This window comes from Suricata suricatta, chromosome 17 (assembly GCF_006229205.1).
Source record: "Suricata suricatta isolate VVHF042 chromosome 17, meerkat_22Aug2017_6uvM2_HiC, whole genome shotgun sequence".
NCBI classification, from domain to species: Eukaryota; Metazoa; Chordata; class Mammalia; order Carnivora; family Herpestidae; genus Suricata; species Suricata suricatta.
The window spans coordinates 45,292,973-45,317,234 of record NC_043716.1 but is presented as its reverse complement, the minus strand read 5'-3'; the positions used below and the strand labels follow the sequence as shown (position 1 = coordinate 45,317,234).

The 24,262-nt window shown below is 45.2% G+C and overlaps 1 protein-coding gene across 1 annotated transcript in view; it reads left to right on the top strand.

The window, feature by feature from the left end:
- Positions 1 to 5,904: 5,904 nt before the first annotated feature.
- The window catches only part of PITPNC1 (phosphatidylinositol transfer protein cytoplasmic 1), a 229,136-nt gene continuing 210,778 nt past the window's right edge, over positions 5,905 to 24,262 (top strand). The window contains exon 1 of the mRNA XM_029928135.1: positions 5,905 to 5,954. Coding sequence (XP_029783995.1) covers positions 5,949 to 5,954 — 6 coding nt within the window. The 5' untranslated portion in view covers positions 5,905 to 5,948. The remainder of the gene's footprint in view (positions 5,955 to 24,262) is intronic.

The window sequence follows — 24,262 nt, the reverse complement described above, 5'->3', positions numbered from 1 at the left end:
GCCTCGTGCTGGCCATCCCAGAAACCATACTGGAGATTGATCTATTTTTCATCAGCAGAATGGCTCCTTTCAGAGTTCTGGCCTTCAGACAGTCTTTTGGGTGGACCTGGAGAAGGAACTGCCCAAGGGCCTTAGCAGCCTGTTTTTGAGGGAACTTGAGAACAAAGTAAAAAGAGGCTGGAGGTGGGGGGCGGGAAGTGGTGGCCAGGGCTAATGGACCGCGGTTTGGAGCTAGAGTCCAGGCCTATGTAGCTGGCCCCTGGGCTCAGGATCTGCCCCGGGATGGAACCTGCTCACCCCGAAGCAGAAGCGGACTCGACTGGGTTGCCACCGCCCCAGATCCTCCCTCTGGCTCACCTTTTGGGTGTGTCTCATCTTTAAGCCGGATGATCAGCTTTCTTTCTGCTTCTGTTGGATCTTTTTGAAATTGCAAATCAGCCTCACCTCACAAGGTTCATGGTTCAAGTCCTGGAAATGTGCTCCACCTCGCACGGAGTTATCATCCCTGAAAAAGAGGCATAATTACTTTCAAACAGGATCTTCCTTTAGTTTTTCTCCACCCTTTCCTTTAATTAAACACCTTTGCATTTTATCTCCTTGAACCCAAAGTCCGTCTGTCTGTTGCTCTGTTTTCGGGGTTTCTGGTTTAGGGCAGTGCAGTATATCGAGGGGTATGAGCAAGAATTTAGAACAAGTCCTTCCTGGGTGATAGCCATGAACAGATTTAGAAAGACTCAGATCTTCCTGTGTCTCCCCAACTGGTAAATGCCTCTCTTTTTTTACTTCCATTGGGGCTAATCACAGGAGAGACGGAGCTTCCTTGGCAAATGTTAAGGACTGATGATCGTCAGTCCCTGGGTGCCGCATGAATCCCTGAGCTATGCAGGGGATGATGGTGTCTCACATTCTAAATACCTTAATATTAGGGGACCATCTAGTTCAATAGACATTTTGGAGCCTACTTTCCAAATGGTCCATGGGAAGGAATCCTAAGGTATCCACTGGATCTGAGTTTGCGCAGTGGAAATGTTATGTCATAGTAACACATGTCTAAGGATTAGTTGATTTCCAAGCATGTGGGGGCTATAAATTGCTTCTTAAAATTTTACTCTCCAGCACCATGCTGTTTATGTTGCTATGGTGACATGTCTCTTGCTTGAGTGTGAGTGTCAGGATCGCCATTGAAAATAGATAGGCCAAAATAACAGCTTAACAGGTGATTGTGCTTTGTGATGTTTGTAAAAGCATTTTGTGAAGCGGTCCAGGACAAGTAAGTCACATAACTGTGGCCTTTCCTCATTTTATATCTTAGCCATGCTTTTTTTTTTTTTAACACATTCTTCCTCTTTCTATTTTATACGTAGATTTTCCTTCTCTTTTCAGCAGCGCCATGCCAATTCCCTGTAGTAACACAAGGAAAGATTTCAGCTCATTTTATGTAGTGGTGGATGTCCTGTCCTTATTTGTGTAACTGGAGCCCTCCTCCTAAAAATAACCCTTCTTTTCTTAACGTGGTTCTTTTTATAGCTGATGCACTCTTTATTTAAACGGAAGACCTTTTATTAATGTGCCATTTACATACATGCACGTATGATATTTCGTATCCATAAATACCCATTATGTATCTATTTCCTTGTAAGGTGTAGTTCTTAGTGAATTTGGTAGTAGAAGTTGTTTCCAGGGACCTATCATGAAGCATTCACCGTTATTCAATGATCCTTTTCTTTCTTTTGAGATAAAAATCGTAGAACCCTACCGTTAAAACCACTCCACTTCCTGCTCACTGTAAGACTCTTTCCTAAAATGATCTTGCATGATGATCATGTTGTTCTTTAGCTAAATACCTGCATGGTAGGCTTGCTCACTCTTTTGTGGTGTGACCCCAGAAGCCGTGGTTGTCCTATGATTGTCCACCTGGGATTGTCCTTTCGTTTGTTTCGTTGATGTCTGCTTCCCTGGAGTTTTCATGGTCGTCACTCACTTCTTTCCTCCTCTGTAATGACCCAAACACAAGCTGCTTCCACACGCTGGCTCTTGACCTATTTCAAGAAAACTGTAATGTCCTTTGGTTTTCTCTTCTACTGGCTTGAATATCCACCATTCTCTCAATGACGCACTTTATGAAACAATTTCCAGATACCCTCACCATTCCTGTGGTTCTCCTTTGTCATTGCCATTTAAAAAGTACTGGCCACAGTGCTCTAGAGCAAGAGTCAGCAACTTTCTGTAAAGGGCCAGAGAGACACACACTGTGGACTTGCCATCACATCTCTGTCGCATCAAGTCACCTCCGGCCTGTGACACCAAAAGCAGGTGAAGGCAGTCATGTAAATGCGTGAACATGGCTCTGCTTTACGGATACTGAAATCTGAATTTCATATAATGTTCACACACCACGAGATATTATTCTATTTCTGACTTAATTTAACCACTGAAAAGTACAGAACCCATATATAGCTCAAGGACTGTACAGAAACAGGCACGGGCCCGGTTTGGTCCAAGACGTGGGAGGATCCGGGCTGAACACAAGGGGAACTGTTCCTTCAGCACCTCAGGCTTTGTGGATGCTTTAGCGTTAGCGTTGCCGGTTCCAGAAGCTGCATTTAACTGCTGGTGATGGGGCAGTCGCTCAGTCGGTTAGGCGGCGGACTTCGGCTCAGGTCATGATCTCACAGTTCATGAGTTCAAGACCTGCGTCGGGCTCGGTGCTGACCGCTCAGAGCCTGGAACCTGCTTCAGATTCTGTGTCTTCCTCTCTCTCTGCCGCTCCCCTGCTCATTCTCTGTTGGTGTGTGTGACTCTCTCAAAAATAAACATTAAAAAAATATTTTAAAAAATCCAAAACTGCTGGCTGCTTCTGACAAGGTGATCAGCTCCCTTAAGCTTCCTGGCAAAGCTCAGTCTTTGTAACTGGAGCGGAGTGGAGTGTGTGAGATCTACAAAACCTAGCTGCCTTATAGCGACAGTGGTCATTACCGTAGGACTTTGAAATGTAAATGTGATGAATGGCGTCTGCTGATTTCAAGTTGGACAAAATGTTTTTGAGTCTTGCTTCTGTTATTTACCATGTTGGTGAGTTCTCTTAGCTTAGTGGCAGATATAATGAGCGTGCCTTTCTGTCTTTGTTCAAGTCACCAACTTCTCGGTAGCATCCAGATCACAAAATATAGGTCATAATTGCTTACCTCAGTTGCAGAAACCAGTAGGCATTTGGGTGTAAAAATGAAGCCCTCAATTCGATTTTCAAAAGCTTAAGAATGGATTATTTTCCACTTCCTCATTAGTTTTAATTCTTAAAAAATGGTCCTCATTAGATGTTTTGTGAAGCTGTTTAACTAAGATTATAATTTAGCATGCAGAGGAGAAAATTTAGTAATTGATGAAGCCAATTTTTTTACATGTATAAACATTCAATTAAAATTATATATTTGTTGATGTGGGTATTTCCTTAGCAAGGCTTTGCTTTCACAGGGGAAGGGAAGTCACAGTGTGCCAACATTTGTGGACCATTCTAGGGTGCCAGGACCATTATGTTAATTGTCTCATTGCATCCTTACCTGTCATTGTCCAAGGTGGGTCCTATTATCTCCATTTTAGAGATATGTCTCACAGGATTTGCTTCACGTCACCCAGAGAGTCAATGGCAGAGCTAAGATTCACACCCAGGGCTCTTTGACTACAAATTCCATTTGTGCTTTCTCCACCTACATCATTGCTTTCTATAGCCAGAGAAATTGACATTTGTTCGTTAGCAAGTTAATTGTATCCATATAGACCATCGATCCTAAAATGGATGTCCTGTATAGTCCTGAAGTATTTACTCGAATGATACATTTTGCAGCCTATGTCCCAGCAACAATATAAAATTAGAAAATTGACCTCCTTCATGGAAAGAGAGCGATCAAGTTAAAACTATTTGCATTTGCTATTCTTCGGTAAAACTGGGAACATAGATACAATTAGAGATTACCTTAAAGCTATTTTAAGTCTTGAGGGAAACCTTGATTGTTTTGAGAAAGCTTCTATATTTATCTAGACTCTCTTGCAATAAGGCACTTCAAGATGCCATTATATGAATATTCAAAAACTAATAGAGCCTAGATGAGAATGTGTGATAATCTAAAGATATCATTTAAATCAGGGCTTTAAAAATACATTACCTCAAGTGAAAAGGGAAGTCTCGTAAACAAGTTTTTTATAATTCACTATGCATTCTAATTCCACTTCTGAGTCTTTAAAAGCAGATTTATAGAAGGGAGATGAAACAAATTTTCCGAACGACGCTTAGGAGCTCTGAAAATAAAACGTATTTAATGTTTTAATTGTATGACATGGATTCCTTCATAATGGCTAGTGCTGGGAATGACAAAACCTTTGCTGGGATTATTAGATGAAGAAGAAATGAGGCTTTCAGGAACTGGTAGCCAGCCCCCCACCCCCACCGCCACCTCTGCTCAACGGTCTCGATTATGAACTCCTTGGAGGGTCATGACCGTCCTTGCTTCTTTTTTAACTCCCTGCCAGTCACGTTTATGATGCTTTACCCACCGTGGTTGCTGAGCTCCCAGCTTATGGCCACTTAAATTCAGGTTCCAGTTTTGTGTTGATTGTGAGTTGAAAAACAGGAAAAAATAGATTTCTCATTAAAACTTTTTTATAGTGACTATTGAATAGGTATGAAGCAATACAGCCATGAACCCGTGGTCCAGCTTAATAAGTGCAATGATACAAGTTCATTGAGCGCTCTGCCTGCCCCTCCCCGACCCCATGCCCTCTGTGCACATGGCATCACGGAGATCATTTTCAACAGCTTGCGTTTTTTTCTATTAAATGTCTGTATTGAGATATAATTTGCATATCATAAAATTCACTCATTTTTTTATTTAAAAAGTTTTAAAATTTTATTTTTAATTAAAAAATTTTAATGTTTATTACTTTGAGAGAGAGAGAGAGAGCATAAGCAGGGGGCGGGCCGAGAGAAAGGGAGAGAGAATCCCAAGCAGGCTCTGCACTGGGCTCCATCTCACAAACCATGAGATCATGACCTGGGCTGAAATCAAGAGTCGGATGCTTAACCAGCTGAGCCACCCATGCTCTCTTAATTCTAGAACATTTCTCTTGCCCCCCAAAACCCTATACCAATTGGCAGTCACTCCCTATTAGCCCTTTTCCCCAGCCCTTGGCAACCAAAGTCTACTTTCTATCTTTATGAAATTGCATTTTCTGGACCTTTCATGTAAATGGAATCATACTGTCTATGGCCTTCTGTGCCCGTTGTCTTTCCCTTAGGGTAATGTTATCAAGGCTCATCCCTGTTGTAGCCTGAATCAGTACTTTGGCCCTTTTTATGGCTGAATAATATTCCGTTATATGGATATACCATGTTTTGTTTATCCACTCACCAGTTGATGGACATTGGGTTGTTTCCAGTTGTTGGCTATTGTGAATCATGTTATAAACATTTATGCACAAGCTTTTGTTTGAACTCTGGTTTTCAGATCTTTTGGACGTATGCCTCGGGGTGGAATTGTTAGTCATGTGGAACTTCTGTTTAACTTCCTGGGGAATCACCAAACTCTTTGGCACAGTGGATGCACCATTTTACATTTTCACCAGCAGTGTATGAGGCCTCTTTTTATTTTCTGTCTTTTTGATTCGAGGCGTCCTTGTGAGCGTGAAGTAGTATCTCGTTGTGATTTTGGTTTGCATTTCCTTAATGACTAATACTGCTGAATATCTTTTTTCATGTACTTAATTGGCTATTTGTAAATCATGGGAGAAAATTTTGTTCAAGTTCTGTGTCTTTACCGTCGGGTGGAGGAGTTTTTTTTTCCTGGATGTTAGATCTTATCAGATATATGATTCACAAATTTATTTCCTCCCATTATGTGGGTTGTCTTTTTCAGTTTCTGGAAAATGTCCTTCGAAGCACATGATTTTACATTTTGATGAAGGTCAGTGTACCTATTTTCACTTTGGCTCTTTGAGCTTTCTGTGTCCTAAGAAACCATTCCCTAATCCAAGGTCCCAAAGATTTACTCTTCAGTTTTCTTCCAAGAGTTTTAGAGTTTAAGTTCTTATATTTAGGTCTTTGGACCATTTTGAGTTAATTTTGTATAGAGGGTATAAGGTAGTGACCCAGATTCATTCTGATGCACGTGGCTGTCCGTTTGTCCTGGCACCATGTGTTAGTAAAGATTGTTTTTCCCCACTGTATTGCAGAACTTGCTCTTTCTCCCTCAGCATTTTGATCCTGAGATTGATGCATATAACTATCATTCATTCATTTTTATGTCTGTTTAGTATACTTAAGAAGTTTTACTTATTTAAGCAAGCTCTTAAAAAGATTTTTTAATGTATATTTACTAAAAATTTTTTTTAAGGTTTATTTTTGAGAGAGGGAGAGAGACAGAGCTTGAGTGGAGGAGGGGCAGAGAGAGAGGGAGACTCGGAATCTGAGCTCAGGCTCCAGGCTCTGAGCTGTCAGCACAGAGCCTGACACACGGTTCGAACCTGTGAACCGCGAGATCATGACCTGAGCCGAAGTCGGACACTTAACTGACTGGGTCACCCAGGTGCCCTTAATTATGTAAGCAAGCTCTACACTCAGTGTGAGGCTGGAACTCATAGCCCCAAGATCAAGAGTCACATGCTCTTCCGACTGAACCAGCCAGGCACTCCTTATGGTTCTAATATCCTTTATATGAATCTGCCAAAGTGTATTTATCTGCTGCCTGATCCATGCACACTGCGTTGTTCCCAGAGTTTTGCTTTTAGGAACCATGGTGCTGAGAACAGACTGGAAACTATTTCTTACTACCCATGATTGAGAGTGGGGAATAGACTTAGGAGTGTAGCATTACAGAGCACATGTTTTCCAAAGTGATGGTAATATTTATGCTCCTATCAGCAATTGTGTAAGAGTTACACTTGGGAAAACTCAGTCCTTAAACATTCTGTCTCTTTGAAAAGTCATTACCTCTGGGTGTTATATGGAAACCAATTTGAAAATAAACTATAAAAAAAAAAAAGCCCTACAATGGGGGGAGGGGAAAGAAAAGTCATTACCTGATGGAAAGTGGTAGTATTTGCAAGTGAAATCTGCCTTTTAGGCTTCTAGTATTTTATTATTTAAGAGTTATTTTGATTTTTTTTTTAATGTTTCTTTTTCAGAGAGAGAGAGAGAGAGAGAGAGAGAGAGAAAGCATGAGTGGGGGAGGGGCAGAGAGTGAGGGAGACACAGAATCTGAAGCAGGCTCCAGGCTCTGAGCTGTCAGCACAGAGCTTGACACAGGGCTCGAACTCACGAACTGCGAGATCATGACCTGAGCTGAAGTCGGATGCTTAACCGACTGAGTCACTCAGGCGCCCCATGAGAGTTATTTTGAACAAGTGAAAGGTCCGTAGCTGGAAAACCTCGTATGCAATTAGTGTCTCTTTAATTAGAAAATATCAGGGTGAGGCTTGAACAGATCTTTGGCTGGTCGAGGTCGTGAAACTTTCTAACAGTAAATGAGCGTGCGTGCTCCATCCTGGCCAGCCCACTGTTGTTCTCTTTCACAGTCTGAAGCACGTGTGATACAGCAGTTGGCAGAGTCAGGGGATGGAGGGGTTGAGGGGGAGGGGATGCTTCCTTCTTGGCATCCACGAGTTAGTGTGCAGTGGTTTTGCCGAGGAAAATTGTGTCCGTGTGAGAAACGTGTCCTATCTTCTCTTGTAGCATCCTGTGAAAACATGGACTGGTGACAGTTTGGGCTGATGGTGCTCAGAACTTTGAAGGAGATGGAAATGCCCTCTGGGGTGGGACAGATCCACTGCTTCTGATTCAAGGGAGCTGCCCCTGGGAAGTACCACACGCTCTTTCGGACCGTCAGTGTGGTCCAGGCGGTTGGGCATCAACAGGGGTGGTGGCCATCGGGAGGTGGCTAGAGGCCTCTGGAGGGCCAGCGGGTGGGGCGCGCCGGGCCCCTTGCCCGGTGGCAGTGGCGGCAGAGAGGCATGTGGGGAAGGATGCCAGCTACGCAGCCGGAGTGAGGGTGGAGGGAAGGAGGAAGTTGGCAAGACTCTGCTCTCCGCGGCCCTGGGGGCTCTTCACTAGGTCATCAGGCCCCATAGTAAAGTAAATGGAACTAGAATACAGGAAGCTACTTAGTCTCAGGAATTAGTTGATGTTATGCCTCGTGCTATAGACGGAACCTTTATATGCGCGCCCCCGCCCCTCCCGGGCTCCTGCCAAGTTCATAGGAAACCCAATCCCCAACGCAATGGTGTTTGGGGGTGGGGCCCCTGAGAGCCTTCCTGAATGGGATTAGGGTTTTTTATAAAAGAGACCCCAGAGTACCCCCACCCCCCAGCCCTTCTGTGTAAGGGCACAGAGAGAATATAGCCATTTATGAACCAGGAAGCCGACCTTCAACCAGACACTGAATGTGCTCGGACTTCTTAGCCTCCAGAGCCATGAGAAGTAAGTAAGTTTCTGTTTATGAGCCACCCGGTGTACGGTATTTTGTTCTATCAGCCCGAACGGACCGAGACAGCCAGTTCCTGGAACTGGTGCACAATAGCAAAACTAGGTGGCCTTGACCTTTATTCCTCCCACAAATAATAGCTGTCATTGTTCTGGGTGCTTAGTAGGGGCTAAGCATTGATGTATATGCATTTGTTCGCTCCACACAGTCATCCTGGGAAGTGGATTCTGTTACTGCCTCTCGTTCCAAATGGGAAAGCCGAGGCACAGAGCAGCTGATGACTCTTCAAAGAGCCGGGGTTTGAACCCAGGCATTGTGGCTCCAGAGCCCGAGTTCCTTCGCCTTGGTGGCATGCTTCCTCAGGAGACAGGCAGTCACGGCTTCTAATAGTCTTCACTTCAACCTCGTATTCTGTTTATGGTCTTAGATAAGACGACTCCATTTGCTGTCACTCACAGTCTCCTTATTTATAAAATAAGGTCATCTGTGGAAGAGCCTCACACCTTGCCTCATCTACGGTGTTCATTAATGCTTCTACTGAGAAACCTTTCCTAACTGAGGATAGGGCTCCGCCTGTGGCCTGGTGCAGGGTTTAATGTGTGTGCAAAGATCAGGTATTTTATCTAGGGAGAGAAGACAGACGGGGCGGGGGGGGGGGGTGTCAACATTCCAAGCAGGTCCTGACAAATCTAGACACTCTTTCCAACTAGCCCCAGGATGCCTGGCATGAACGCAGTCCTCCAACTCAACTGGAAACTAGATACTTGACAGTTTCTCACTTGTTTGCACACTCCTGATCTCTGTGACCTTACAACACAAGCAGGGGAGAGGTAGAGAGAAGGAGAGACGGAATCCCAAGCAGGTTCTGCACCGTCAGCGCCGAGCCCGATCCGGGGTTCGAACTCACGAACTGTGGGATCCTGACCTTGTAGTAGGGTCCCCTCCCTAAAAAAAGAAAAAAACAGTACATCTCAAGGCAACTTTGCTATTTTTGTACGTGACAACATCCCTCATGACCTTGTAACATGAGACCGCTTTAGTCAGATTGCATGTTTGTGGGTTACCATATATGGGAGACAAAGAAGTAAAAAAATATATAAAAAACCACGCCACGTGGTGTTCGGGACTCAGTTCTTTGGGTACGAACACAACTGAGCCATGCCGGCTGGAATAACGTTGCTTCCTGGAAAGAAAAGGACGTCAGTGTCATGGCTGTTCGAGAATCGAGCTACGTCCTGAGCCGAGATCAAGAGTCGGATGCCTAACTGCCTGAGCCGCCGAGGCGCCCCTTTTTTCTTAAACAGTTGCTTTTCTTTTCTTTTTTAATTTTCAAATGTTTATTTCTGAGAGAGAAGGAGGGGCAGATGGAGGTTGGGTAGAGGATCCGAAGCCGGCTCTACGCTGACAGCAGAGAGCCTGATGTGGGGCTCGAACTCACGAACTGTGAGGTCATGACCTGACCGAAGTCGGATGCTTAACTGACTGAGCCACTTGGGTGCCCCCCATTTTTTTTAAGTAAACTCTCCTCCCAGTGTGGGGATTGAACTCATGACCCTGAGATCAAGATTTGTATGGTCTATGACTGACCAGGTGTGCCTCTCTCCTGCTTTTCTTAACTCCTGAACCTCATGGTGTCACTCCGATTAGACTGTAAGATTCCTAATAACAAGACCCACATCCCATTTTTCTCCAAATTCCTTGGGTCAGCACAGCCCCTTTTACAAGATGAGTCTATGTCCTTTTATTTTATGTTTTTTTAAAAAATTTAGTTTTGAGAGACAAAGAGAGACAGCACGAGCAAGGAGGGTCAGAGAGAGAGGGAGACACAGAATCTGAAACAGGCTCCACGCTCCGCTCTGAGCTGTCAGCACAGAACGCAACACAGGGCTCGAACCCACGAACCATGAGATCATGACCTGACCCAAAGCCAGACGCTTAACCGACTGAGCCACCCAGGCGCCCCGACTCTATGTCCATTTAAATAAAGCCCTTCTGGTGGGGTGCCTGGGTGGTTCAGTTGGTTGGGTGGCCGACTTTGGCTCAGGTCATGATCTCATGGCTAGAAGGCTTGTGAGTTGGAGCTCCGCATCAGGCTCTGAGCTGTCAGGGCCTGCTTCTGATTCTGTGTCTCCCTCTCTTTCTCTGCCCCTCCCCTGCTCATGTGTGCACGCTCTTGTGCTCTCTCTCACACTCTCTCTCTCTCAAAAAGAAACATTAAAAAAAAAAAAAAAAGAAAGCCCTTCTGGTCAGACCTCTCCAGCACCCTCTGCCCTCTCCTGTAGCCTGTGCTCATAGCATGTTGGCTACCTCACAGTTCCATGGATATGGTTATATAATGCCTCACGATGCCCTTCGTAAATGAAATCTAAGGTGGCGGATCTTTTTGAACCCAGAAACTCAGTCTAGATTCAAACTTTATTCTGTCTGAAGTTTTAGAACATTTTCTGAAGCTCATGGTTTACTCCTCTTTCTTCTGGATGATTTGCCAGGAGCTTTGGTCGAAAGCCATAAAGTCTGGAGTTTGGTCGAAAGCGTAACTATGCCTTAGTCACATCTTTCGGAATGAAAACGTTGACTTTAAAAAAAAGTCATGCTTGCCTGAAAAACAAACCTGAATCCTTTCTATATGTGGTAGATGTGTAAAAAGGTCGTTTTTGTTGTTGTTGTTGTTTGTTTGTTTTTACTTTTGTTTGCTTGCAAGTTGAAGGACAATCCCAAAGTTGAAGGCAGTGTCAGTATTATGTATGGAATAACACGGAACACGGCGTGGCCGTGCCTGGAGTGTAATGAACACGGGTGCTGACTCTGAAAATTCACTTCACTTTCCAAATCAGGCTTGGTACTTTGTGTAGATAAATGTACACCTCCTTTTCTTTCTTTTCCTTTCTTTAATTTGAGAGAGGGAACGTGAAGTGGGGGGAGTGTGGAGGTAGCAGGCTCCACACTCACTGTAAGCTTAGATGAAGAAGCTATATTTTTCACTAATGGATAAAGGATAAAAAAAATAAAAATTAAAAAAGAAAAAAGAGTCATAGGCTCTACTAACTGAGTCAGGCCAGGCAGCCCTATGCCTTCATCTTGTTGTTTATATATATTTGATTTACAGTGGAGTTTTGTGTAATTTCACCCAGTGTGGGATTAAATGAAGAAGCTGTATTTTTCACTAAGGACATATAGCATAGGAGAAACACGGTGGTTATGGGGAGCTGCGTCAGATGCGGCGTATTTCTGCATAAATTCCTTGGCCCCCAGCTCTTGTCAAGGTTCCCAGGAGGAGAGATATCGATGTGCCCGGGTGGGGTCCTGCCCTGTTTGAGAAATTCGATTTTTGCTGCATTGCATTCCTCTCTCAGCTAACTTGGCATCTGCATCACCATTCAAGAAGAATTTATATCAGTGACCTAAGTTGCCCTTTTATTTTTGAGAGACAGATCACGAGCAGGGGAGGGGCAGAGAGAGGGACACAGAATCAGAAGCAGGCTCCAGGCTCCGAGCTGTCAGCACAGAGCCTGATGTGGGGCTCAAACTCAAGGGCTGTGAGATCATGACCTGAGCCGAAGCCGGACGCTCAACCGACTGAGCCACCCAGGCGCCCCTCCACATTTCATCTCTTAGTTGGGTCTCCTGTTCCACAAACCTGGGGTATTTAAAGTCTGGAATTTGTTCTCTTTTTTTCTGTAAAATTCTAGATGTCTTTTGCTTCTGATCGTATTTGTATTTGCACCCTTTTTAAACAGCGTCTCATCAGTTGTCCTGCTGATAGTTTACCTTTGAGGTCATTACCATTATAAAGATCTCCCTGGTATCCCACAGACATGATTTTGACTGCTTAGTCGATGGGACAAGACAACATATTGGAGTATCCCTTCTGTGGGAAGTATGTGTCATAAATCTTCTTATCCACAGATGATTTGAGTCTTTAGGTCCTGGGCACATGCCTTCATTATCAGGGGATGATTAGGCAGTAGATTAAGATCTCATTGCCTTGTAGACTATATAAAGCCTCCAGAATACCTATTTTTATTAGAGGCTAAATTTCTAACTTGCTCAGTTGGTTTGTTTATGGCCATGCTGCTCTGTGGGTCCTGGGAGAAGACAATTTTACATTTAAAAGGGATATTCTAACTTTGCTTAGTAAGTAGTGACCTAAAAATTACAATGCATGGAGATGGAATATCAATGTTTCATGCAGAGAGTTCTGTTACAGGAGAGTTCCATTCTTTGGGTAGGTAGGAAGCTGTCTCTACATGTTGCATGAAACAGCCTTGCTTGGAGGGGAGGAAACAAACGAGAAATCAGCAACCCAGTGTGGGATGATTTTAGCAATCCTGTTTAATGTGATCATGATGAAAGCAAATGCCCTTGACCAGAGGAAATGGACACTGGTGATCCCTTGGGTTGTTGCTTAGGGTTAGGTCGGTGTTACAAAGTAACTAGTTCTCTTTATGTCCTGTGATGTGCTAAGGGGCAGATTAACACCGGATTGACAACTCCATGAAATTAAGCAGAGACTGTGGCTCGAAACCACAAGTGAAAAGTTTGTTTAGGGAGAGAATGAGAAAGGGAGAGAAAAATGTGAGCGCAAAAAGGAAGATGGCCATGCAGTGTTGGAAAAGACAGGCACGTGTAGGAGCCGAGGGGTGGAAGTAGGTACATATGGTGGAGAAATGGAAGCTCTCTTGGTTGCTCCATCGCATTGGCACCGATTCTAGAAGTTTCCTATTTCTGGGGTAGAGCGTAGATATGGTGCATTTCCTAGGAAGACAGATTTACATCCAGCAAACGGCCTCTCAGGTTGCTGTGCCAGACTCATGGATCCTTCTCTGTGTCCTTGTCTGAGTTTTGTGGCTTTGGGACATGCTTTAGATGACAGAGTTGCTATGCTTTCATAGCTACTGGACACGTCCTAGTTTTGACCTTAAATATGATATCAGGAGAATTCTGAGAAAAGGAAGACCCTCTTTCTCCTGAATCACACGGTATGTTGACTCATGAAACAACAACAAAAAAACGTTTTGTTCCAGAACGATCCACTTGTGGCTGCTCTTACAGCACAAAGTAATCAGAGACAAGTCACGCTCTCGTTTTGCTTTGTGGGCCTGACATTAGTGTGTCTTTGATCCCTGAAGGGGTGGGTGGAAGACGATGCTTTTCAGATTGGAGCTAAAAAAAGGCACTCCGTGGAAGGGAATATATTTTATTGATCAATGATTAGTGAGTCTTTTTTATGACATGCTTGGTATTAAACACAATTTGAAATCCTTCACAGAAAGGTTCTCAGGAATTACTAAGTCATGGCCTCGTCGGCACGGCCCCAAACGCAGCCAGAAACATTGGACCAAAAATCTCAGTGCAGGGCCAAGTTCCTCCATTCTTGGGGGTGTGTGGAGATGAAGCAGTGCAATTTCCTACTTGTGTTTTTATTTACATGGCATTTTCTGGCATTTATTGTGTTTTCTTACCATAGGAGCACTTACTATGTCAGGACTCAGGCTTCTTCTCCAATATTTCTTTGGATCCCATCAAGAGTCTGTTAGTTATGTCTGTATGTGGTGCGGAGAAAATCAGTACTGGCTTATGTGCGTCCTCGTGCGTAATGAAGCTACCGGGATACTAATACGTTATCAACGTTAACGAGAACATACTTGGCCCTAGTCTCTTTGGGGGCCTCTGTAGGGTCCTTACGGGTATGGAGGGAAGATGGTCCTTCGGGATACCTCTGCATCCCCATCTCTGGCTTCCTCCCAGGTCGGCTGAAAGGAGGCTTACCTCTTTATAGGGTGAGTGAGTACTTGGCAGGTGGTACAGGAACTTCAGTTTTTTACCCTGCGTTGCATTCATCCACACATACAGCCCATATCTAGGATGCACGTCTTTTTTTTTTTTTTTTACATTTATTCATTTTTGAGAGATAGAGAGCATGGGAACAGAGGAGGGGCAGAGAGAGCGAGACGCAGAATCTGAAGCAGGTTCCAGGCTCTGAGCTGTCAGCACAGAGCCTGTCGTGGGGCTCAAACCCATGAACCATGAGATAGTGACCTTAGCGGAAATCAGACATTTAACCAACTGAGCCACCCAGACGCCCTCCCCACCTTTGAAATATTTATTTATTTTTGAGAGAGTGCAAGTGGGGGAGGAGCAGGGGGTGGGGGGACAGGGGATCTGAAATGGGCTCTGTGCTGCAGCAGTGAGCCTGATGTGGGGCTCAAACTCACAAACCATGAGATCCTGACCTGAGCTGAAGTCAGGCACTCTATAGACTGAGCCACCCAGGTGCCCCTAGGGTGCATGTCTTTGACCTGGGTGCCAATGACTTGGACAACGGAGGACGGAAACTTCTGGAACCCATTTTTGTGGGCTTGAGAGGTAGATCGCTGCTCTGCCAGGAAACCCTCCTCCCGGTTATGACCGTCCTTAAATCACTTCGCCTGAAGCTGCACTCTTGAGTGGCTTTAGCGAAGTTACTTTGATCTTGAAATGTGGCAAAGATACGGTGTCCATCTAGTAAATATTTATCAGGTTCTGGGAACAGTGTGGCAGGTGAGCCAGCAGTCTAGCACGGCCAAGGCAATTAGAGACCTTCCAGAAATAGTATTGAGAGGCAAAGCCCACATACAGGTGATGCATGAGGGCGACAGGAAATGACCTCAAGTTAAGCTAAGATTCACAGTATGAGAGATGAGCCAAGAATCTGTGAACGCAGAACCCAGCAAGTGAGCCGGTAGAACTTGCAGGAAGGATGACTCAATTGTGACTGTAATGAAGAAACCTTAAGCCACATCATCTGAAGAGACGACACTAGTGTGTGCTTCGAAAGAATAAAAGGGAAGACAGAGAAAAACAAAGCAGTGTCTTCTCAGACCTCTCCCAGGAAGGGAGGAGGTCAGAGACCTTTGACATTGTCTAACTGCTGTGGTGTAGAGTTGGGGGGATGGGTGGGGGTGGAAATAAAACAGGCCTTTGGAGCCGGACTCATTTGAATCCCGATTCTGCTACTTCTCATTAGGTCCTTGGCCTTGAACAAGTCAGTTCAACTCCCTGAGCTTCAATGTGCTCATTCTTGAAAGTGGGCAGAAAAAGGGATACCTGGGTGGCTCAGTCGGTTTGAGTGTCCAGTTCTTTATTTTTTGAGTGTCCAGTTCTTTATTTTTTGAGTGCCCCGTGGGAAGGGCAGAGAGAGAGAGAGAGAGAGAGAGACAGAGAATCCCAGGCAGGATCCGCACTGTCAGCACAAAGCCCATTACATGAACTGTGAGCTCATGACCTGAGCCAAAATCAAGAGTCAGATGCTTAACTGAGGTGCTCTGAGTGTCTGGCTCTTGATTTTCAGCTTAGATTATCATCCCAGGGTTGTGCGATCGATCCCTGTGTTGGGCTCCACACTGAGTGTGGAGCCTGGGGCTTGTTTAAGATTCTCTCTCTCTCTCTCTCTCTCTCTCTCCCTCTCTCTCCCTCTCTCCCTTTCTCTCCCGTTGTCTCTCTCTCTCTCCCTCCCCCCTCAGTCTTTCCCTCTCCCCCATTTATGTGTGCTGTCCCTCTGTAGTAAAAAAAAGGGGGGGCACCTGGGTGGCTCAGTCGTTAAGCGTCTGACTCGTTGATTTCGGCTCAGGTCATGATCTCACGGTTCCTGGGTTCAAGCTCTGCATGGGGCTTTGTGCTGGCAGGATGGACCACTTGGGATTCTTGCTCTCCTTTTCCCTCTGCCCCTCCACTACTCATTTCCCTCCCTCCAAAATAAATAAATAAATAACAATTAAGAAAATAAAAAAAAAACCATGTGGGCTGAAAATTAGTGTATGTGCCTAAATGTAATCTACATTTAGTAAGTGTTCCTGGGCTCTAAGGGATGGAGCTCAGATTTGAAAACCCAGTTATGTCTGGGTTCTGTTACTCCCCGGACTTCCGCATACTTGCTTAAATTTTTTTAATTTTACTTATTTTGCTTTTTTTAAATGTTTATTTTATTTTATTTATTTTTTTTTTTGAGAGAGAGAGAAAGAGAGACAGTGTGAGCAGGGGAGGGTCAGAGAGAGAGGGAGACACAGAATCTGAAGACAGGCTCCAGGCTCTGAGCTAGCTGTCAGCACAGAGCCCAACATGGGGCTCGAACTCTTGAACCGTGAGATCGTGACCTGAGCCGAAGTTGGTTGCCTGACCGATTGAGCCACCCAGGCGCCCCTAGTATTATCAACCTACCAGCGTGCGTGGTCTGCCCACATTGGAATGGGAATCCTTGTGCATCCAGGTATGTCTCTGTGGGTTTCCATCCAGAGGCAAAGGGCAAATAAATATAAGGAAGTTGCTAAATGGGCACACTTGCGTGGCTCAGTCGGTTAAGCGTCCAGCTCTTGGTTTTGGCTCATGACCTCACGTTTTGTGGGTCTGAGCCCCACAACGGGCTCTGTGATGATGATGGTGCAGAGCCTGCTTGGGATTCTCTCTCGCTGCCTGCCCCACACAGGTGCTCTCTCTTTCAAATAAATCAACAAAAGAAAAGACAAGGCCAGAAAAGATGCTAGAGGAAAGAAGAGAGCTGTAAAAGCAGGCTCCAGATTGGTATCCAGCCTGCAAGGACTGTGCACCCCCTTCTCCACACGCAGAAGGTTGCAGTGTTACTTCTTGGGTGTCTCTGTCCTCATTTAGACTCAGTACGGAAACGTCCAGATTGGTTTTACAGGCAAGGTTCTGAGTAGATTCCTTGCAACCCTGAAAGCCACACTTCTCTGAAATTGTTTTAACACCAACCCAAACCCCACTGGTGTTCCTGTTAAAGCTATTCATGTGCGCCCCACAATAAATGGTGTCTATAGAGGCAGAAGCATCACCGGTTCGTTGTGCGGAAGGATGAGACCCTCAGAACAGATTATTCAAGATACGCTAACTGGTAAGGAGGTGCATTGCTTCCACAGAAATCCTAGCTATAGGCAAACTTTCTCTCTCTCTCTTTTTTTAAATGTTTGTTTATTTTTGAGAGAGAGAGAGACAAAACTGAAGTGGGTGAGGGGCAGAGAGAGAGGGAGACACAGAATCCGGAGTAGGCTTCAGGCTCTGAGCTGTCAACACAGGGCCAGATGCAGGGCTCGAACCCACAAGGCTTCACCAACTGAGCCACCCAGGTGCCCCAAGGCAAACTTCCTCTTGAAGGGTCAGCAAGTAACTGTTTTTGGCTCTGTAGGCTGTAACATGTCTTGTCACAGTGACGCAGCTCTGCTGTTGTGGAGCAGTGACGGCCATAGATGATGGTTTTGTGGAATGAGTTTGAACGTGTTTCAATAAAACTTTATTGAACAAATGGGCCGCTGGCACAGAGCCCCTGGTGTGCTGAAACGGGCGTAGGTTATCATAAACTTCCTGGACCCCTGTCACTAGGAGAATTCATACTTTGAGTAAGAAACTCTCTTGAATATAACAGAAAAAGAGTTTTCATATTTACACATCACAATGTTTTCTTACAGCTTATTTAACTCTGAGATAAGTGGTCCACATTTATTTCCCGGAAGCTGGATTCCTCATAAAAGCTTGGTAAGGGTACCCATATTTGATATGAAACTAATTCATGATGTTTGAACTCTTAACGCACTTTGAAGTTAATGCCAGCAATGCTTCCAGTACCACGTTTCACGCGTGTCTCCTTTGTAGCAAGCGCTAGCGTGGGATCCGTGAAATGCCTTGGTGCCATCCCAGGTGACTCTCGTAATCCCGAGAGTCTCTGCGATTCCTCTGGGAGGTCATCTGGGATGAGTCCACACGGACACGTTGGGCTTTGTGGTGTGAGGCCCCCGCAACTTCATTCCTCTCCCACAGTTTACAGGTCCTCACTACCGACCCCTCCTCTGACCCGACTCTGCTCACAAGAGAGTGCAAAAGCCGGATTTGCCATATTTTCAGAGTCATCTTTCCTTGCCCACGAACATTAGCTGCACCCTCAAGCTTGGCTGTGAACTGAATCTTCTCACCAGGACCCGTGAACACAAGTTTCATCGCTCCCAAGGCTAAAAATAAACCATATTTAACACTTGGAAGCAAAATTCCAGGCGAATATATAATCTGATTTGATTGAATCTTCGTTGAAAATGTTAATGGTGGAATCAAATGCTTACCTTTAAGATGGAAGATTGCATTTTTTCTGTGAGAGGGTGGATAGACCTCAATCCCGCCTGTCACTTGATGGAATCGGAGATGGACGGATGCCTAAGCTTCTGAAATGACACGAGTTCTTCTTGTTCGAGGACATTGTCCCCAACGCCCCGCTCCCCATTTGTGGCACACTGCCACTGAGCGACAGTCTTCGATTCAAATCCTGCTGCTCTGTTATTGGATTCAGGGATATTTAGTGTTTGGTGTCCAGCTACAATACAGAAACACCATGTGCCCAGGAGATATAAGTTATAGTCATTTGTGAGTGATGGTGTTATGGATGGCTTCTACGAGTTTTCTGTTCTACAAACGCTCAATAATGAGTGCGTATTACTGTAAGAAAAACTGTGCTAAGGCTTTCAAAGGTTTTTGACAGTAAGAACTACATTTTATGACCTGACCCAGTACAAACCTGCATTTCTGTGTTTATAAAATTAAAACAAGAGTTTCATGAAACGTTAATCTTTTTTGCTACCTGTCCTCACCTCTGATGCTTTTTAATACTTGTCTATTCTGTTTTATCGCATGCAGAGAAAGAAAGAAGAGAGTGTAGTATTGACCAACCAACATGATTTCATGAGCCACTGATGGGTAAATTGAAAAATACGGATTGTATAGTACAGTGGTGCCAGACTTTCATTTCACGGGTCAGTAAAATTTCAGAAGAAATTTCAGTGATTGATGTAAGATCATCCACTTATGATGTTGCAGAATAAGGATATTCTAGGGGTGCCTGGGTGGCTCAGTCGGTCCAACTCTTGATTCAGCTCAGGTCATGATCTCATGGTTCGTGAGTTCGAGCCCCACATTGGGCTTTGTGCTGACAGTGCAGAGCCTGCTTGAGGTTCTCTCTCTCTCTCTCTCTCTCTCTCTCTGCCCCTTCTGCTCCCTCTCTCTTTAAAAAAAAATTTTTAAAGGATATTCTAAAACTTAAATTGTTATTCTGTCATTAATTTTTCATGTTTATAATTTGGGGGAAATTTTCATGTCAAAATATCCTTTCTTTTATGAAAGAATATTTAAACATAAGACATTAAAAATGGTACAGTTTTGGGATATAAATAGTGAATGCATTTAGCTTTCTAAAAACAGACTGCACTCACTTTGTTTTTTCCTTCTGGGCAGCGAACTGGTGCAAATTTTGGGAAGCGGTAGCGGTTAGGAATCATCGAGAAGTTATCAGCGTTACTAAAAGTTAGCATTGCTTTGGGGACAGTCCAATTTCAGGACCCCGTTCTGAATCCCAGCCAGTTGGAGCACATCATTCAACCTGCCAGCGCCTCCTCCTTCTGTGCATCTGCAAAAGGGGTACCTTTCAAGGTATAGAGATGAGATTTACAAAGAGTTTAAAACTGTCCTGGAGGCAGAGGACTTTATAAACGGATCCTCTCCGGACCCTTCCTCTGCTGCTTTTGTGATTATGAACTTTTGGAACATGGAAAGAAGTCTATTGGGTGTTTCTGCATGATGATGTGCTCTCCCATTAAGGACCCTTAACATGAAAAGCACTTGTTAGTTTCCTGCCTTGTCTTACCCTCAAGATTTACCCCTGTTTTCACCTCCTGTCAGCCTCCTTCTACAACATCACCCATGACAGGAACGCAGCTCGCCAGGCAGTTTGGTTTTAGGCATGATTAGAAACTATTCCTTGATAGTACAGTGAGGTTGCAGTTTTTAAACTGCAGTTTTGAAGCTGCGGTTTTGGCTGGTGAGGACTTGGAAGTTGAGCGGAAAACTAAGACTAAGGAAAGGATGTGCTTAAAATAGATCTCATGCGCCCTGTGTTTAATTACATGGTAATTTGTAAAACAGACTGGTTTCTGTGGCCTTGACTGCTGATCGAGGTTTGTCCCCTGCCACGGCTCCTCTTCGAAGCACAGACGCGGGGACATGCACAATTCCTGCATCCCCACACGTACTTTACCTCCAAGGGCTCAGTGAGCATCGTTTATGCTAAAAGTCATGCCTTTCTCGACAATGGACTCTTTGTTTATTTCAGCAACATCTTTATTTATTTAAAGGCCCCTCTCTTTGGCAAACATCTCTTAAAATTTTTGTTTAATGTTTATTTTTGAGAGGGAGACAGAGTGCGAGAAGAAGAGCGGCAGAGAGAGAGAGAGAAGCAGAATCTGAAGCAGGCTCCAGGCTCTGAGCTGTCAGCACAGAGCCCGATGCGGGGCTCGAATTTACAGACCACGAGATCATGACCTGAGCCGAAGTCTGAGGCTTCACCGACTGAGCCCCCCAGGCACCCCAGCAAATCTCTTTCTCAGATATTTTCAGTTTTGTCCTGCACGGACCATACCTGCACTGCCTCCTATTTTATCTCCATTGGATTTGCCCTCCAGGACCCCTCCAAACTATCTCAAACTCTCAGGAAATTAGCTATGTGTTCCTGGGGAGGAAGGTTTATATTTATCCAGATCCTGAAAGTGTTTCTAGAATGTTTCCTATAATAATAGCTAATGTTTCAGTGCGCTTGCTGTGTTCTAGGAACTTTGTTACCACCTTTAGGAACATTATCTCATTTAATTCTAAGAAAAAAGAAATATAGTAAAACCTTGGATTGCAGGTAACTTGTTCTACAAGTGTTCTGGAAGATGAACAAACATTTCTAATACATTTTAACTTGATAAACGAGCGAGGTCTTGCAATAGAGTCCTATGTGATGCCTCATGTCACGTGATCACAACTGAGCCAGTGGTTCTTGAAATTCACCTTGATGTATGTGTGCTTTGGATTACAAGCATGTTTCCAGAATGCATTATGCTTGCAACCGAGATTTTCCTGTACTTCCCTGCCTTGATTTCTTGAGAGAGCTTTGTAAACGTCACCTGTTTCAGTGTGCTCTGTCTCGTGATTTCAGACTCCAGGTACCTGGGGACTGCTATTGTCCTGCCGATCCCACTGTTTATTGAGTGATTATTATGTGCTGGGCACTGCTCTGAGCACTACAGATACACAGCAGTGACTAAAACAAACTCCCCGGTCTCTGTCGGGAGGGGTGGTGGTGGTGGGAGAGAGCCAGGCAATAATTTATAAGCATACAAACGTACAAGTATAATGTCAGGGAGAGCTTAAACAATGACCACAACAAGAGTAAAGGGACAGGAAGTGGGCGTGGGGAGAGAAATGCAGGACGGCCTTTGACGAGGTGACGTTTGAACAGAGACCTGCACAGTCGCAGAACAGGACTTGAAGCTGTTTGGCAAATGGCAAAGAGCCCTTGGTTCCTGCACAAACTAGTTCTCCTCCTTCTGTGTTTGATGGTTTTCTTGTCTTCTCCTGGCCGTCCATGTCAGAGATGGGCTTAGTAAGGAGCCAGACTGAGAGAAGCCAGCTCTAGAAAGGAGAGAGAGCTACAGGTGGCAGTTGGCATTGCTCCCGGGGCTCAGAACAGGGCCCCGCACTCCCGCGGAATGGAGCGGCGGGGGGCCGGCTCCCAGAGGCCGAAGCTCCCTACGTCTGGTTTCAGAGAGAACCTTGGTAAGGGGGCAGGAGCTTAGTGCTTAGAAACAGGATGCCATTGGGGCAGGAGTCTTGCAGCAACGGCGCTTCATGCCGACACCTTAAACTTGGAGCCAGAGCCCTGTGTCCCCTCCCCGTGCTCACAGGGAGATGACCAGAGACACCTTTGCATTGCATTTGTTGCAGTCTGCTTTCTGCCGCCCTCTTGTGCTTTCTGTCTGTTTGCACTTGCTGATGGCCTCCTCTGCCTGAGAACTCGGCTGCAAAAGGAAGCCCCGCCCCTACTCAGGCGCAGTTTCCTCATCCGGCCCCCACCAGCCTGTTACATAACTTTTACCCCCTTGGCAACATGCTGTATTGTAATCTTTGTTCGGGAGGCAGGGCCTGGTGAGGAAGCCAAGAGCATGGGATCTAAAGTCTCACCCACTGGTTCGAACCTTGGCTTCCCTTGGGCAAGTTACCCCATCTCCCTTATTCCATCTGTCAAATAGGACCAGTGATAGTACTTGCCTGGTAGGATTGTTGTGATGATAAATTCCGTAGAACAGTTCTGGCCCCGTCTGTATCCCTCACTAAACTGTGAAGCCCTCGCAAGACTGACGTTCTGTTGCTGGACACAAACTGCAAATGAGCAGACATGGAAGTAAATGTTTTTGGATAGTATTACGTGTTGTAAAGAAAAGATTAAATTCGGGTAACGTGATCACGAGCGACCTAAGGTGTGTTGTATATGTGCGCAGGGCGGGGGCATGGGTGGTTTTAACTAGGATAAAATGGAAGGTTTTCTGAGGATTTGACGTGTGGACAGTGGTCCAATCCATGTGACAGTCTGGAGGACAATTGTCCAGACAGAGGGATCGGCAAGCGCTGGAATGACCTTGGTGTGGTTGGGCAAGGAGGCGAGAAAAGGTAAAGCTGGCCACGCCGGGAACGAGAGCAGGAAGTAGTGAAGCAGGGGAGCGGGTGGAGAACGGAGAATGAAGGAAGGGGGCGAGGGGGGTAAGCCTAGGGCAGACGGTGCAGGGCTCTGGCGGGTGGCCTGGAAATGTCCCCTTGCAGTGGGAGTCACTGGGAGTTAGAAGCAGGGAAGTGATAGGACTTGATGTATGTTTATTATATAATATATATATAAGATACTATGTAACTATATAGGGATGTATAATTATATATAGTTTTTCTGTTTGCTGTGTGGAAAGTTGGGGTAACGGGGAGCAGGTGAAATTTGGGCACTGGGATTCTTGGACTTTCGTGGAGGCTGAGGTAGAGGGGATTTGTTCTGACAGCTTTTTTTTGGAAGATGGAGAATCAATAGAGAGGTTGAATAGTGTCCTTTCAAAATTCATATCCACGTGGAACCTCAGAATGAGACCTTATTTGGACATAGGGTCTTTGTAGACATATTAGTTAAGGACCTCGAGATGAAATCATCTTGGGTTGAAATCCAGTGACTGGTGTCCTTCTCAGAAGTGGAGGGGACACACAGAGGCACAGAAGATGCCACACGAAGACACAGGCAGACGTCTGGAGTGACGCAGCCACAGCCAAGGACTGCCGGGGGCCACCAGAAGATGGACGAGGAGAGAAAGGATTCTTCCCTAGAGCCTTCAGGGGAAGAGGGACGTGCTGACCCCTTGATTGTAGATTCTAGCTTCCAGAACTGGGGGCAGGGGGTGAATCCATTTCTGTTGCTTCAAGCCCTGTAGTCTATAGGACTCTGTTACAGAAGCCACAGGAAACTGATATACCTCCTAAAGGTCTTTGGTCTCAGGAGATTTGCACGGGGTGGGGGTGGGGGACATGGTCTGATTTATCAGGAGCACTGGCAGCTCTGAAGACATCCCTTGAAGTCAGAGAGGGTGGTATTAGCAGGAACTTAGAAGGGCCAGAGGAGCCCAGAGGAGGCTTCTGATGAATGCAGTTGAATGAATCAGTGGATGAATCAGTGAATGAATGAATGAGTTAATGAGTGAGTGAATGAATGAGTGAGTGACTAGGCCTGAGACTGTGCAGTGTCTCTCCTACAGGTCATTAAATATGACGTATGTAATTGACCATGCAGGGGCGCCTGGGTGGTTCAGTCACTTAAGCATCTGACTTCAGCTCACGTCATGATCTTACAGCCCTTGAGTTTGAGCCCCATGTCAGGCTCTGTGCTAACAGCTCAGATTGGAGCCTGCTTCCGAAGGTGT